The sequence below is a fragment of the Prionailurus bengalensis genome, chromosome B4 (assembly GCF_016509475.1).
Source record: "Prionailurus bengalensis isolate Pbe53 chromosome B4, Fcat_Pben_1.1_paternal_pri, whole genome shotgun sequence".
NCBI lineage: Eukaryota > Metazoa > Chordata > Mammalia > Carnivora > Felidae > Prionailurus > Prionailurus bengalensis.
In genome coordinates, this window is record NC_057358.1 from 15,600,173 (window position 1) to 15,615,633 (window position 15,461).

A 15,461-nucleotide genomic window follows, 5' to 3' on the forward strand; every position below is an offset into this window, starting at 1 on the left:
TTGTAAAGGTGAGAATGTTTTATTCACGTGGCTCTGTACTCTGTGCAGAAGCAATTTTTCTGGCACTTGAGTATCCGAGTAGGATGAAGTCACACGTTCCACAGCGTCTTCCTTTCACTTTGTCCCATGTTGTTACGAAGACTTAACTTTGCATATTTAGCATAACATGTTTGGTTAAAGGCAGCAGAAAACTTTACAAAAGCGTTGTTAAGCTATGTAGGACTTTACATACAGTGCTGGTAAGCTAGAAATGGGCAATGGTGGGACATATGTAAATCAAAGCTCGGAGAAGTTAAGGAAGCTTCAGCAAGGAGGGCTAACGGTCAATGCAGGCAGCATGGCTCCACAGTTCGTCTTCTGAAGGATCTGCGTACTTCATCCACATGTAAAAATTCAACTTGAAAACCTACACCTGCTAGTGAAGGACTAAATGCTAATGAGTTAAAAATGAGTGCAGCGTCATCACGTACAATTCATTACTGTTTATTACCCCTCATTTGACATTCATAGCGAAAATCATACTCCTGTTTTATCATTAACTTTTGACAGTTTCCGTCACGTTTGCCAGAATCATTTCCAACTTTATAAGGGATTTTAGGAACTTTTCGGCTCAAAGTGTTAGAAGGAAGGGTGACAAGCACAGCCAAGGCTAATGAAGCTACATTCTATATTAAAACAAAAATATAATGTATGCATACTGATTCCACACATACGTTGGTGAAAACAAAATTCAGATTATTCCCAGTGGCAGAGGCAGAATCCCGCATCAGGATGGCAGACTTGTGCTCATGCCCGAGGGCCCTGCAGTACAGCCACCACACCGTGTTACATAGTTAGCTGTCCCAAGTTAACCGGATGGCTGATGGCCGCAGTGCATACTCTGCATGAAATTTTACGAAGACCCGATGTGAGGAGGCCACAAAGGGAGCTATGTTCGTGTCCTAAAATTGGAAAAAAAAAAAAAAAAACCAATTACACGTTTTGCACATTTGAGCATCTTTCTGGAAACGTTAGCCTAGGAAGAAAGTACTACATAAAGAAATTTTGTTGAATTTACATAAACCTGCATATTTTTCTAGAATGAATCTTGCTAAGAATTAATATGGATACCTCAAAAAAGAATATTGGTGGTGGGAGGTGAGGATCAAAGGGAAATGGAGATTAACTGGTAGTGGATACAGGGTTTCTTTTGGGAGAAAGGAAATGTTCTGAAATTGTTTGTGGTGACAACTCTGAACTACATAACTCTAAATCTACTGAAAACAATTGAATGTACACTTTAAGTAGATGGATTCTATGGTACGTGAATTATACCTCAATAAAATTGTCATAAAGGTTGAATTTCCAATCCAACTTCGTACTAAAATTTTAATTTTTCTGACGGAAACACATACTTATTCTTCCAACTAAAACAATCATATCAGTAAAGTGTACGACTCTCCCCTGTTAACATATGCAGTTTCCTTTTAGGGTTTATTTTCATAACCTTTCTGTCTTCAATAAATGGTGCCGTGAAACATGGATATTCGCATACAATAGAACGAAACTACACCACACATAAAAATCAACTCCAAATGAATTAAAAGACCAGAGACCATGAAACTCCTAGAAGAACACATAAGCAGTAAGCTTCTTGACATCGGTTTTTGGCAATGATTTTTTGGATGTGATACCAAAAGCAAATATAAACAAAAGGATCTACATCAAACTAAAAAGCTTCTGCACTGCAAAGGAAGCCATCAACAAAATAAAAAGGCAATCTACTGAATGGGAGAAAATATTTGCAAATTATGTATCTGATAAGGGGTTAACATCCAAAATACATAAAGAATTAAAAAACAATCAAAATATATAAAGAACTCAACTCAATAGCAAAAACAATCCTATTTTAAAAATGGACATAGGACCTGAATAGTCATTTTTCCAAAGAATACAGATGGCCAACAAGTACGTGAAAAGATGCTCAAAATCACTAATCATCAGAAAAATGCAAATCAAAACCACAATGAGATATCCCTTCATACCTGTTAGAATGCCTATCATAAAAAAGACACGAAATAACAAGCGTTGGCGAGGACGTGGAGAAAAGGGAACCCTTGTGCACTGTTGGTGGGAATGCAAATTGGTGCGGCCACTGTGGAAGGCAGTATGGAGATTCCTCAAAAAATTAAAAACAGGACTACCATGTGACCCAGCAATTCTACTTCTGGGAATTTATCCAGAAAAAAACAAAAACACCAACTTGAAAAGATATCTGCACCCCTGTGTTCATCACAGCATTATTTATGATAGCCAAGACGTGGAAGCAATTTAACTGTCCATCAATGGACGAATGGATAAATATATAGGATCTATATTTATAATATTATATATTTGTATATTTATAATGTGATGATAAGGGAGTATTATCCAGCCACAAATTGAAGGGAATCCTGCCGTTTGTGACAACACGGAAGGTCCTTGAGGTCATTATACTAAGTGAAATAAATTAGAAAGAGAAAGGTAAATACTACATGATCTCACTTATTTGTGGAATCTAAAAAAACAAAATGAAATGAAACGAAAACAAAAAACCAAATTCTCAGATATAGAGAACAAACCGGTGGTTGCTAGAGGCGGGAGGTGGGAGATTGGTGAAATGGATGAAGGTTGTCAAAAGGTACAAACTCCCAGTTATAAGTAAGCCCTGGGAATGTAGTGTCTATTTGAATGTTGCTAAGAGAGTAGAGCTTAAAAGTTCTGGTCACACACACACACACACACAAAATTCATGTCGTACACCTGAAACTAATATGTTATATATCAATTGCATCTCAATTTAGAAAAACCAAACAACTCTTTAGATTTTTAGCTGCTGTAGTTCACTGCCTTATTAATTAGCAAGGATAATAAATAAAGAACAGAACGGCAAGAACTGATATTCTCTCTACTGTGGTCACATTTCCCTTACTGGAAAGCTCCGTATCTACTTTCACATAAAACGAGAAGGTGGCGAGGACAGACGCAAGCAAAATTGAGTCCCTGTCAGAATCCTATCTTGACGTTTAAGGGAGATCTATCACACCAGAACTTTACAAGAACAACTACTGGTTACTAGACCCATTTTCAATATCTCTATTTATTTCTTCAAAGAATTCCTACGATTTTCAACAAGAAGTAGATAAAATGGAGTCAGGTGTCCAAATGGTCTGTAGTTGTATTCATGGAGAAAACAATATGGGTATTCAACCCTGGGAAGTGCATTGAAATCACGTATGGAGCTTTTAAAAAACAACGTACGACAGCCCCTGTCCTAGAAATTCTGGTTCAGTGGATGGGAGTGAGCACTGGAAGTCTGGACCCCTACATGACTGCACAAAGCGATTGTGATGCAGTGGAGTCTGGCAACTATTACTATTAATTTAACGCAGTGCCCACTAGGTGGCACTCGTGCTCCCCAAATAGAAAGGAAAATCTGGAAACTGCTGAAATTTGCAAAAGGCTTGTGCTTTGTACTTTGCATGTGTCTGCCTTTAAAAGCGTACAGTTAAGTTATTTAAAAATAATAAATGGGAATTTTAAAATGTTTGTTTTACTCACTGCCCCACAGTATGGTCCAGAGGCTGGAGAATTAGCATCTGGTCCATTGTAGAGTATGAGATAGTTCTGGACACAGTCTCCGGGATCATCAATGCTGACAAAGTAAAAGCTGACTGTGACAGCTCTGCCAGCAGGGGCAATGATGGTCCATTCACAGTGAGTGTTGTTTGGGTAAGTTCCCGGGTAGCCAGGGCTGGTGAAGGAGCCACTGTGTCCGTAAAGAGTTCCACCACAGCCTACAAGGAAACCAACACAGGCCGTTATATTCAACAAAGTGGAAACCATCTCCTTGTGAGGCAGGAAGACGGTTGCAATTTTCTCAAGGTGCTGAGACACTCTGCAAGAACAGAGGTGGCAGAAAGCCCTTTCCAGTTCCTTCTGTGGGCTATATCCCTCCCACTGCCTCAACACCACCTCATCCCACCTTCCCCCACCCCTACCATGTATTCTGTTCCCTGTATATCATGACTTGGGACCACTTCCTCTAAGTCCTTTCTTTGAAAACAGTGGGTTGGGAAAACAAAGAACTTGATAAAATAGCTGTAGGCGAGAGTAATTAAAGTTGTTGTGTACTTTTGATGGCGTAGGGCTCTCCATATGCAGCAAGTTGATGATAATGAAAGGAGTGAAGTAAAATTAAAAGTGGAATTCCAGGGCTGACCCGGAAGACTGTACCCTTGTAGGTTTTGACAATAATTATTTAATTGTAAAATGACTCTCCTGGGCTTATAACTGACAGTACCGAGATTGGCATACTCAAAAACAGAGCCCTGTAAGTACTGGTGTTAATTTGCAAATGCTGTCATTATTTAGACCAGATACCCTGGGCACCCAGATATCCCACTGAACAGAAAGAAACCTCATGGTAAGATTAAATGGCGCTGGGCTGGGTGTCTGACCCCTGGAGGTTTGGTCTTGCTTTTGCCAAAATCTTGCTGCGCATTCTGGAAAACTCATTAACCTCATTTTTATTTCCTCCGCTGCAAAATCAGGGCATCGGAGATCATGTGTAAGCATCTTTAGCTGCCAAGATTTAAGTTATTTCTTGTCCCTCAGTATATTTAAGTCATTTTTATCATTCTTACTTGGAAATTTTTAGATATTTTGAAATACCTCAACGGGACTTCTCATAAAGATACTCCTCCTCTCTTGAGTGAAATATATTAACATGACTTAAATTTCCTTCAGTTACTTGATAACCAACCAACCAAACATGCAGGAAGTTACTTGACTTCCCTGAAAAAATGCACTTTCACCCCCGGGACTGCTGAAAAACGACTGGTGCTATCAAAGGCACAGCTGTTTACTTACACCCGAGTATGTGTGAGTAATTTGGCTTTAGGTACACATTTTTTTTTTTTTAATTCTCAGAGAACTACCTTGATGATCAAACCGAAAGTTAAAAATATGGCAAAATCAGAATTTATAAAGGAATTTAAAAATGTATATCATATCTATGCTTTATATGTATGTATATTCATATATCTGTACTCTTTCTATATCTCTTCATATTACAAGAAACATGTAATGTAGAAATAATGAGTGAGAGTAGAATTAAAAAGGATATCTGTACTGTCATTGTTAACAAAAATCTCTATATTTATTGGAAAACAATACAGTATACAGATGGCTAAGAGGTAAGGTCACTTTTAATTGTCCTTTTTTATGAGACACCACCGCCCCCCCCTCCAAGTTTTTCCTCCCTTGCATCAATTTCCCTTACAAAGTGCAAGTGTCTTACCAGAGGGTGATGAGGTCCAGACAATTTCATATCCAAGACCGGAAGTTGCACCATCACTCTTAAACCGTAGGTACAGTTCATTGTTTTGAGAAAAGATAGGATTTGGCTGCAGGGTTCCACAGTACGTGCCCAGTAAGGGCGAGCTGCTGTCACTGCCGTTTCTTACCTTGAAAAATGAGCCATTAATTATTATACTTAAGCATTTTATTCTTCCTTCTCTGACTTGCCATTGCCATCCACTGAGACATGAGACCATCTGAGTGACAACCTCTTTTGGAAAAGCTTTGTCTTTTTGTGTACTTAAGAATGAAGAGTTTTCTGAACATACACCCAGAAGTCACGTTCTCTTGCAAAGGAGAGAAACATCCAGCTTGTAGATCAAAAACCATTTGCATTTGAATTCAGAAATATCTGTGAAATTTCAAAAAGATTGGAGGGGGATATTGCCTGCTCCGTTTCCAGTCGCTTCTCTTGTACTTTTTTCATTATACCGTGTGTATGGTTTTTTCCCTTTGAAAATTGCTTGGCTATGAAGGGGCTATGAAAAAAAATCAATGTAGGATGTATAATAAAGTCCAAAACCAAGGAATTTCTGTATAGGAAAAGGACACAACTCAATAAATTTATAAAACTTGACTATTAGGTAATTTTAAAAACATTCTGAAGCTGAATAGTTTTTTGTTTTTGTTTTTGTTTTTTTTAGATTCACTGCTTGGAGGAGAGGCATATAAAAAATGGCAATGAGTCAGTGTGTGAGAATGGGTAACCACAGTGAACCTGACCACCTTCTGTTCCCAGTGTTCCTTCTGCACATTCACAGCCTCCCTATTCGGAGGAAGACTCTTGAGGAGTATTAAGCAAATGTTACCCAGGCAATGGAGAGCTGGAACCAGCCCAACATGTATGAGTGGAGATTTTACTGACATATGTATTCAAAATTCTTGGAAGTTCCTCCGTTGCCTTTATAATTTCACAGTTTAGCATTTGGCTAATTGCTGGCTGTCTTAAGTCATAAGAGGCACAATGGTTAGTCTTGGTGTTGATCTAAACTGAGATTCTTTTTAGGTCTATGCAGTAGCCAGTGGGAGAAAACAGTGCCTTTTTGTCCTTTTTGGATTATGCTGCTGAGTGGCCTTGCCATGGTTGGCATAGCCAGTGAACTACCTGCATTCAGAGAAGGCTGCCATATTCAAGAATGCTGGAAGGTCAGACCTGCTACCACTCTATTCTTTTTTTTTTTTATGTTTATTTATTTTTGAAAGAGAGCACAGCGGGAGAGGGGCAGAGAGAGAGGAGGACAGAGGATCTAAAGTGAGCTCTGCACTGAGAGTGGGGAGCCCAACGCGGGGCTCCAACTCAGGAACCACGAGGCCATGACCTGAGCTGAAGTCAAACACCCAGCCGACTGAGCCACCCAGGCACCCCTACCGCTCTATTCTTCCCTTTGGGTCTCTTTCCTCTGGGCCCTGTTTGAGAAGGCTGTGCTCTGAGAGTGTAAGTTCGATCTCAAGTCCCACTAGCATCCTATTCATTTATCTCTGTAGAGGGGGGATGGGGCAATGAGAGCAAGAGGCATCCTTGAGCCTGCAGACGATCCTGGAAAGGGGGGATGAAGGCACTAAAAACAAACGCAGATTCCAAATGTGGTCCAGAGCTTGGCTTTTGTGTGGTAGTAACATGGTCCGAATCCTCACCAGGAAGTTTCTGTTCCTGCCGTGGTTAACATCAATGGGATGGGGAGGTTTGCTGTTACGGCTGCCGATAAGCCCTGCTACAGTCTTGCCATCAAAAACCAGACTTGGCGGGGCGCCTGGGTGGCGCTGTCGGTTGAGCGGCCGACTTCGGCTCAGGTCACGATCTCGCAGTCCGGGAGTTCGAGCCCCGCGTCGGGCTCTGGGCTGATGGCCCGGAGCCCGGAGCCTGTTTCCGATTCTGTGTCTCCCTCTCTCTCTGCCCCTCCCCCGTTCATGCTCTGTCTCTCTCTGTCCCAAAAATAAATAAAAAACGTTGAAAAAAAAATTAGAAAAAAAAAACCAAACAGACTTGGCTACACTTTACAGGCCACACTTGTAGTTTCCTGTCTTTGCTTACTGGACAGGAAGTTTCAAACCAACTTCCATGGGATAGGAAGGGCAGCCAGGAGGAGTAGTTCCCACCTCTGGTGCTGGAGAGCTAGCCTGCACGTCCCAGCATCCAGAGGAAAATGGCAACTGTTAACTCCAGTCACTGACGGTCAGCTCAGGCTTGAGGTGGACCCAGGGTAGCTGCACTGTGACTCTGAACAGACGGGATTATTCTGTCCTTTCTCTGTATCCCCTCCTCTGGCTTCTGCCTCACACTTCACAGAAGTGGGTGAGGCACAAAGGTCTGCGTTTAATGCCCTGATTGATGCAAAAATACTGCAGTTCTCTCATTTCCTCCCTGCTACATTCATTTCCTCCTCATTTCCTACCATGACAAGTATATTTGCCATGATAAAGGCCCAGGATTCCTTCCAGCACTTGCTACACTATAGATGCAGAATATTCATTAGCAAGGGGCACCTATGTGGCTCAGTTGGTTGAGCGTCGGACGCTTGATTTCGGGTCAGGTCATGATCCCAGGATAGTGGGATCGAGCCCCGTGTCGAGCTCCACACTGAGCGTGGAACCTGCTTAACATTCTCTTTCTCTCTTCCCCTCTCCCCTGCTCTTGCTCTGACTCTCTCTCTCTCTCTCTCTCTCTCAAAGAAAAACAGAATGTTCATTAACAAAAGATTTGGATTAATTCTATAGAGAGCTTCCCAGAATAATAAAACTCCTTAACAGATGTAGAGGAGCAAATAAACTGCTTGGAAACCTTACAGAAGACTCTTGTTTACATGAAACAAAGCCCATTTAGAGCAACTTCGGGTAAGATTTAGATTCAAATTCATTTCATGGAGGAATTCAGCATTTTGTATATACAAGTCTCAGGTTTCACCTTAGTCTGCTCCCTAAGAATGAATACATTTCCAAAAGAGTGTGCAAAGAACACCCACATGAGCTCTGGGGTTTTCATGGTAAAATACAGGCGCTGTGCTCCACGTGCTGTCTGTGCTGGTAATGGGCTCATTTAGAACATCTTCCTGTGAACAATGTAATGGGTCTTCTCACTGAGTGTAGGTGGTGCAGGGCAGAAGGAATGCAGAGGGCATTCGCATGGTGCTGCTGAAGAATCACAAAAGTGCCAGCCCCCGCCCCAGGAGCGTGGCTCTGCTTCCTCCAGGTCCTTGACGGTTCTCTCTAAACCCACACATCGCCTCCCTCCACCAGGAAGCTTCTCTTCCCCAAACTGCATTAGGTCTGCTGACTGTACTGATTCTGTTAGTCCTTTCCAGGTGTGAGGGAATTGACTCTTTCCTATCTGTCTTTCCCATGGACTCTGAGCCTCGGGGGCCCTGCCGATGTCTTGTTCCCTACTGGATTTCCGGTGCCTGTACCTAGAAGGATGCTTGGTAAATATTTATGGGATGGAAGAATAATGAATAATCATGAACAAGTAAGGGATCCAAGATTAGAAGTAGCAGAGAAAGAGGGGAAAAATCTTCAGTGATCCATCTTTTAAATAGTTCCGTTAGATGCGATCAAATGTACATTACCTCCAAGAAATCGTGTGTGCATTCACTTGAGTCCTCGATGCCAAATGAATGAAAAAAGAGGGAAATGGTGTGGTTCTGAGGGGCCGTGAGAGTAACAGTGCAATCCATGTTATTGTTATAATTATCTGGCCATCCCGGACTCTTGAGATTGCCAAATGCCTGGTTATACTCTCTGTTGCAACCTTAGAGAAAAAAAAATCGCAATTAACGTAGGCATCCCAACTTTTAGTGTTCTTTCAACCTAACAGAATTCAAGATTATTAAATTTGAACACACTTTAGAGAAAAAAGCTATTTCAACCCTCTCACCTTTGGGATAACTGGGGTCATAGGAAGTGAGGTAACGGCATATAGTGCGGATGCAATGTGGTGTCTCGTTAACGTAAAACGCCCCCATGAGAAATATGAAATATGAGCATTCTCCTTTGAGGATGAACTTTCTAGAATTCTCTGTACTCTTCTGATCACATTTAAGTGGAGTCGGTTGATGTTTAGGCTTTTTTTAGGCCCAAAGACTCTGCAACCATGACTGACTTTTGTATGAAGATTTCTATTTATATCCTTTGATAAGTTACTCATTCTGATAGAATTGGTAAATTGTTCATCCTTATCATTTTGGGTGAAACCACCCAAAGCTTTTCTATTTGTTTGTGGTTTGTTTTTAGGTCGGTTCCTGCCCAGTTTGGAGCCCAACATGGGGCTTGAACTCATGACCCTGATATCAAGACCTGAGCTGAGATCAAGGGTCAGACACTTAACCGACTGAGCCACCCAGGTGCCCCACTATGTGTTTGTTTTAATCAAAAGCAGCTTTAGTTTTAATCAAGCTTGAAATGAACATCAAATAATTTCTCCTGGAAATAAACTTCTCAATTGTTACTGTAGTCAAATAGCCCTTTCAAGACTTGTTGTTTTTTGGTTTTTTGTTTTTTACAAAATAATTTCGTAAGACACAGTGATTTCTATTTGTGGCCAAGTGGATAATTAATAAAATAACTGGTATACATTTAAATTAAATTAACTACATGGATTTGAAAAATATGCTGGCATTCTAAACATTTTAATTAGTGTTATTTTCACTTTACCTCCTCAGAAACCAGCTTTAGTCATCTGCGGACGTGGGCCTGGCTTCTAGTTAAAATTTCTTACCTCGTTGTAGACATGGTTTATGGTAACAGACCCAAATTTGCTCACAGGAGTCCATTCTAGCAGGAATTGGGATGGTGGCAGGTTTTCTGAATAACAGACAAAGTTCCACGGCTCACCTGCAATCTGATACGTGAAACCCACTCTGGAGTTTCTGTCGAGAACTTCAGATTTGAAAACGACAATTGCTGTACTCGCAGAAGAATAGAACGTCGGTACAGCCGAAGCATTTCTGCCACAGAACTGAATTCCTGGATTTCCATCGCTCTGAAATGAAATGAAAGCCAAATCACACTAGATTGAGTTTCAAAAGAGAATAGACCTTAACAGAAATCGAATGCACATTAAAGGATGGCCTCAATATTCACCCACAGAAACTAGTTACAGTGTTCCAATCCTGCTGCACCCAGGCTCACGCTGGTCTTGGAATCCACAAAAGTCTCACACTCCCCGAGGGGTGCTAGGGGGAGGCCAAGCTTTTGCTGAAACCAGGAGACAGACACGAAGGACAAGACCCTTTCTCCCTCATGCAGCCTCACAGCCAAAGGCCTGTGCCGTGGCTCTGCACACACCCAGGCTGACTGAGCTCAACACGGTTGAGCTGGGGTTTTCCCATAGTCCTGAACTCCATTGAGACCAACCCAGGGGCACCTGGGTGGCTCAGTCAGTTAAGCGTCTGACTTCAGCTGGGGTCATGATCTCACGGTTCACGGGTTTGAGCCCCACGTCGAGCTCAGAGCTGGGAGCCTGCTTCAGATTCTATGTCTCCCTCTCTCTCTGCCCCTCCCCAGCTCTCTCTCTCCCTCCCCCCACCCCACTCTCTCTCAAAAATAAGCAAAAATTAAAGAGAAAAAAAAAAAGACCCACCCAGCGCTCCTCCCCTTAGCTCCCAGCTCACCACCCCTGGGCTCATCCAACCACACTCTGGCCACACTGTGAATCCCAGGAGGCAGCCCCTGCCTGCAATGAGGTCCCCATTTCCCCCTTGTAAAACCCGGGCAGCCCTCCTCGCCTCTCCAGATAGTAGGGTAACAGGGTCCAGCGCCTACCCATCCTTCCATAAAAGCCACTGGCACCGAAGTTGAGACCTTTGTGGCCTCTAACTTTTGGGCGCCTACTGACAGGCCCGCTTCCCACTCCTGCTCACAAGCTCTTGTTGCTGATGTATGTTTCTCCCCTGCACTGTCTCCTGCTGCTGGTCCTTCCCTAACCTTGCCCGCTGCCTCCTCTGAACTCTTACTGCAGTGATAGCTGCCCCCTGTATACATCCATCCATTTGCACTTTGTGGCCCTGAGTGAAGCTTGGGTCTCCAAGCCTCCACCAGGGGGCTGCAGGAGGCCATTCTTTCCCCATCCTCCACCATTCCTTGAGTAGGACTAGTGGGGGGGGGGCTGGGACGGTAGGTGGGGTTCTCCAGGCTGCATCTATCCCCGGACCAGATCCAGCTCTCCCCTGAGGGTCTCCACCTCTGGCCAAAGATTCCTCCGACCCTTCTCACCATAGCCACTTTCCCTCTGGCGTCTTTCCCTCATTAAAGACTTGGGGTGTCTCAGCTCTTGGCCATCCTCTGCACCCTTCTTCCTTTCTCAACTCATGGAGGTTTCAGTGTCTTTACCAACGATCCACTGAGCACTGTAATCTGCATTCCTCCACACCAGCGCCTTTCTGTCCACCCTCCGTGGCGGCCCCTGCCAGAGCCGGCCATGGTGCCTTTGCCACACGATTCTTGCGTGAATGTCCAATGTCTTGCCACTCTCAGACGTGGTGAGAGTTCCCGTTTCTCCTAGTTATCAGTCACCTTCCTACCTCTCCTCCCAGTCTACCCACGCTGAAACCCTTTGTTCTTTCCTTCATTCCTTCAGTCAAAGGACGTCCTTCATTCATGACAAATACGGGGTCTTATCCGAAGCCAGTCCAGCTGCGGTTATGATCCAGAGCTGACCTGTGCACTGGAAGTAGGCTTTCTGCACCCAGGTGGTGGTCTGCTCCGATCCCCATTGTCTCAGCTTCAGGAAACAATGGGAAACTGAGAGAGCTTTAACCAAAGGGCCTTGTTCCACTTGGCTTGAAGACCCTCTAGGAACGGTACCACCAGGGAATAGGAGTCTTGTTCTGAAAACCACTACCAGGGGAGTGATGGTAACCTTGCATGCGGACCATGGTGGGAGCCTAGGCTGTGTCTCCCTGTCTGCCTTCTGAAAATTCAGCAAATACGGTATCTGATCAGAAGTCAGCTCTTCTCAGATCTCTCCAATTGGAGTCAGCCAGACTGGATTTTTCTATACCCACCAAGATCCATACGTAAACGAGGGGGCCCTGGATTTATAGTGAGGAGGACCCTGAAGACTCAGGAAGTGATAGATTGGATTCTCTGCAACTGCCAGCCATCGGGGGGTTGAATATGACACTCTGGGAATGAGCTGGGGTGAATTAGTTGCTTCTCAAACTGCTAAAAGATAATCCAGGTATTCCGGGGGGTTCTCCCCAGGTATCTGGTCATGCCTTCTCACTTTACAGATGCTCCCTGAATAATCTCATTACTCGCATTGTTGTAGCTACTGACCCATATAATGATGACACCCAAATCTTCAGGCCTTCTGTGAATATTCATGCATCTATGTCCAACTGTCTTCTCAATGTCTTGGCATCTGGGCAATTCTCTCTCTCTCTCTCTCTCTCTAAAACAGCTTTTTCTTTTGTTCTCTCTCATATTACCATGAATATAGTCCCAAAGCACTGGTGCCAAACGGCCTTATAACTGACTTCCCTGTGTTCCGCGAGGACCCCTTCAGTTTGTCGTACACACAGATCCCCTTCCTGCACAAATGTTTCTCTGGGCGTGGCCCTTGGAGCACTAATGGCAGAATACTGAAGAAGTGCATTGAAAATTTAGGTTCCTGGACACTACGTAGGGAAAACAGTATCTGAGCGGGAGGTGGGGAGCCCTGGGGCATGCACTTTTATCTGGACACCCAGATGTTTCTTGTGCACATGGCAGTTCGAGAGCTCCTCACCTACAAGACCAAGTGCAAGTTTCTTAACACCTAAATAGAGGGGTTTGTATATGGCTTTGTATATTTTGTATATGTAAGTTTGGGAATTTAATTATGCCCTCATTACTTCAAGTGTTTGGTAAATACTGGTGAAAAGGCCACTAGATGTCACTGTCCTGCATCCTATCATTATTACCTCAGGTGAGTCCTGAAACTCTAAGTAGTTCTGGTCACAGTCTTGTGGGTGCAGTTGCAACGCCCACACAGTGATCTTGACCTGCTGATGTGGAGGGGCTTCGAGGACCCAAGTACACGTGGAAAATGGGATTTCTGGGTCTGATGAATTGGGTGACGAAATACTCTGGGGGGTCCAAGTTGTGTTATATGTTCCACCACAAGGCACTGGGGAAAAAAAGAAAAACTTGTAAGACAAGTTTTACTCATGTCTCTTCATACACGCAATATTTAAAATTCACTCTTCCTTATCCTTCCAGCCCAAAGAACTCTGTTTACATCATTCTATAGAGAAGTTAGGATATTCTTGACTAAGAATTGTACCAAATGTGTATGACCGATGAAACACAGAGTGATTACCATGGTGTCTAGAAACTGACATGGAGTTTACATAGGAATTAACACTGAGTTTGGTAATTAACGTTGTGTTTGCATGTAGGCATGGCATTATTTTTAGTGCATAAATATACACATGTTTCATAATAGTTAAAAATGTCTCCATTTACTCACTGTCCACAATGGTATAAGTAGCATTAAATCCTTGTCTTTCTACAGTCAGGTCACTGACAAATTGAACCGTCAGGAAGTTGCCAGAAGAGATAAAGGGAGCAGGTACAGTGGAGCCACAGAACATTCCAGCCAAGTTGGCATTTTCACTATCCCCATCATACAACTGAAAAGAAAAATAGTTCATTAGTTCTCCATTTCTCCCCAAGAAGCTGCAAGTTTTACACTAAAATGGATGCGGAGTCACAACAGGTCATGATTAAGAATCTTACACTGATGTTGTTAGAGCTAGTTTTAGCTTAAGGACAGTTGCTAATGAGTCGGTGCGATTATAATGATCTTCAGTAAAAACCTGGTATGATGCCTAGAAATCTTTCCTCACTGCAAAGGTAATACCTGATTCAAAACTATTGTGTCATTAGAGCCAGCAAACGCCTCGCTGTCTTGCCCTGCGTTGCTCTCTCTTCTACTCTGGTGCAAGCCCCTGAAATCGCATGCGTGGGTTCTCACTGTGGCTTCCGTGTGGGGCTCCCTGGTTCCACTCTTGTCCCTCCCTAGCCTGTCCTCAATATGTGAGCCAGAGGATTCAGTTCTGTACGTATGTATGCATGTATTTATATTTTTTAAATTGGCTTATTCATTTAAGTAATCGCTACACCCAACGTGGGGCTCCAACTCACAACCCCGAGATCAAGAGTCGCACGGATCAAGAGTCCGACTGAGCCAGCCAGGCACCCCCCCAGAGGATACAGTTAAAATGTTAAGTCAGCCCCGGGCACTGCTAAAACCTCTCCTACCTGCTCCCCAGTCACTCACTATAAAAGCCAAAGCCAACACGGTGGCCTTTAAGGCCTGAGAGAATCTGCTGTCCACACCACCCCTGCCGCCTTACTGTCCCCATGTCATTCTCTCTGCAGCACACTGCTGCCTCACGGCTGTTGAGTTTGTTGCTCCCTCTGCTGGAACATTCTTCTCCTATACACCCATATGGTTTGCTCTCCTTCATTCCTTCACGTCTTTACTCGAGTATCACTGACTCACTCAGGCCTTCCCTGACCACCCTACTTAAAATGCCAACTCTCCCCAAATTCCCTTTCTGACTTCCCGTTTGATTCTTCATTTAGAGCGCGCATTATCTTTACATACTACATATATCACTTAGTGATTGTCTTCCACTCTGAAGACAATGCAGGTTCACGGAAGCACAGGTTGCTGTCTGTTCTGTGCCCTGCCATGTCCCTAGTTTTTAAAGTTTATTTTATTTATTTTGAGAGAGAGAGAGTGTGAGCCAGTGGGGGAGAGGCAGAGAGAGAGAGAGAGAGGGAGACAGGGAGCTCGAACTCACTAACTGTAAGATCATGACCTGAGCTGAAGTCAGATACTTAACCGACTGAGCCACCCAGGCGCCCCTGTCCCTAGTTTTTAGAAGTGTCTGGCACATAAAAGGCACCCGGTAAGTGTCTAATAAATGAGCGATGCTTTGATTCCTCTCTCCACTACACACCCCTCCCAAACCTATCCTCCCCGTCTTCCTGATACCACTAATCTGCTCAGGCCTGAGACTTTAGTCGTCCTTGATTCCTTTCTCTCACCCCTCCTGCCCCACATCGCTTCCACTCTACCTTCAACATCCACCCCAGAG

The 15,461-nt window shown here is 43.6% G+C and overlaps 1 protein-coding gene across 1 annotated transcript in view; it reads right to left on the reverse strand.

Moving 5' to 3' along the window:
• The window catches only part of CUBN (cubilin), a 276,911-nt gene continuing 261,450 nt past the window's right edge, over positions 1 to 15,461 (reverse strand). Inside the window, exons 61-67 of the mRNA XM_043564676.1 lie at positions 13,823 to 13,985; positions 13,275 to 13,480; positions 10,204 to 10,351; positions 8,940 to 9,121; positions 5,321 to 5,486; positions 3,580 to 3,815; positions 1 to 941 (exon numbers count right to left, since the gene is read on the reverse strand). Coding sequence (XP_043420611.1) covers positions 834 to 941; positions 3,580 to 3,815; positions 5,321 to 5,486; positions 8,940 to 9,121; positions 10,204 to 10,351; positions 13,275 to 13,480; positions 13,823 to 13,985 — 1,209 coding nt within the window. The 3' untranslated portion in view covers positions 1 to 833. The remainder of the gene's footprint in view (positions 942 to 3,579; positions 3,816 to 5,320; positions 5,487 to 8,939; positions 9,122 to 10,203; positions 10,352 to 13,274; positions 13,481 to 13,822; positions 13,986 to 15,461) is intronic.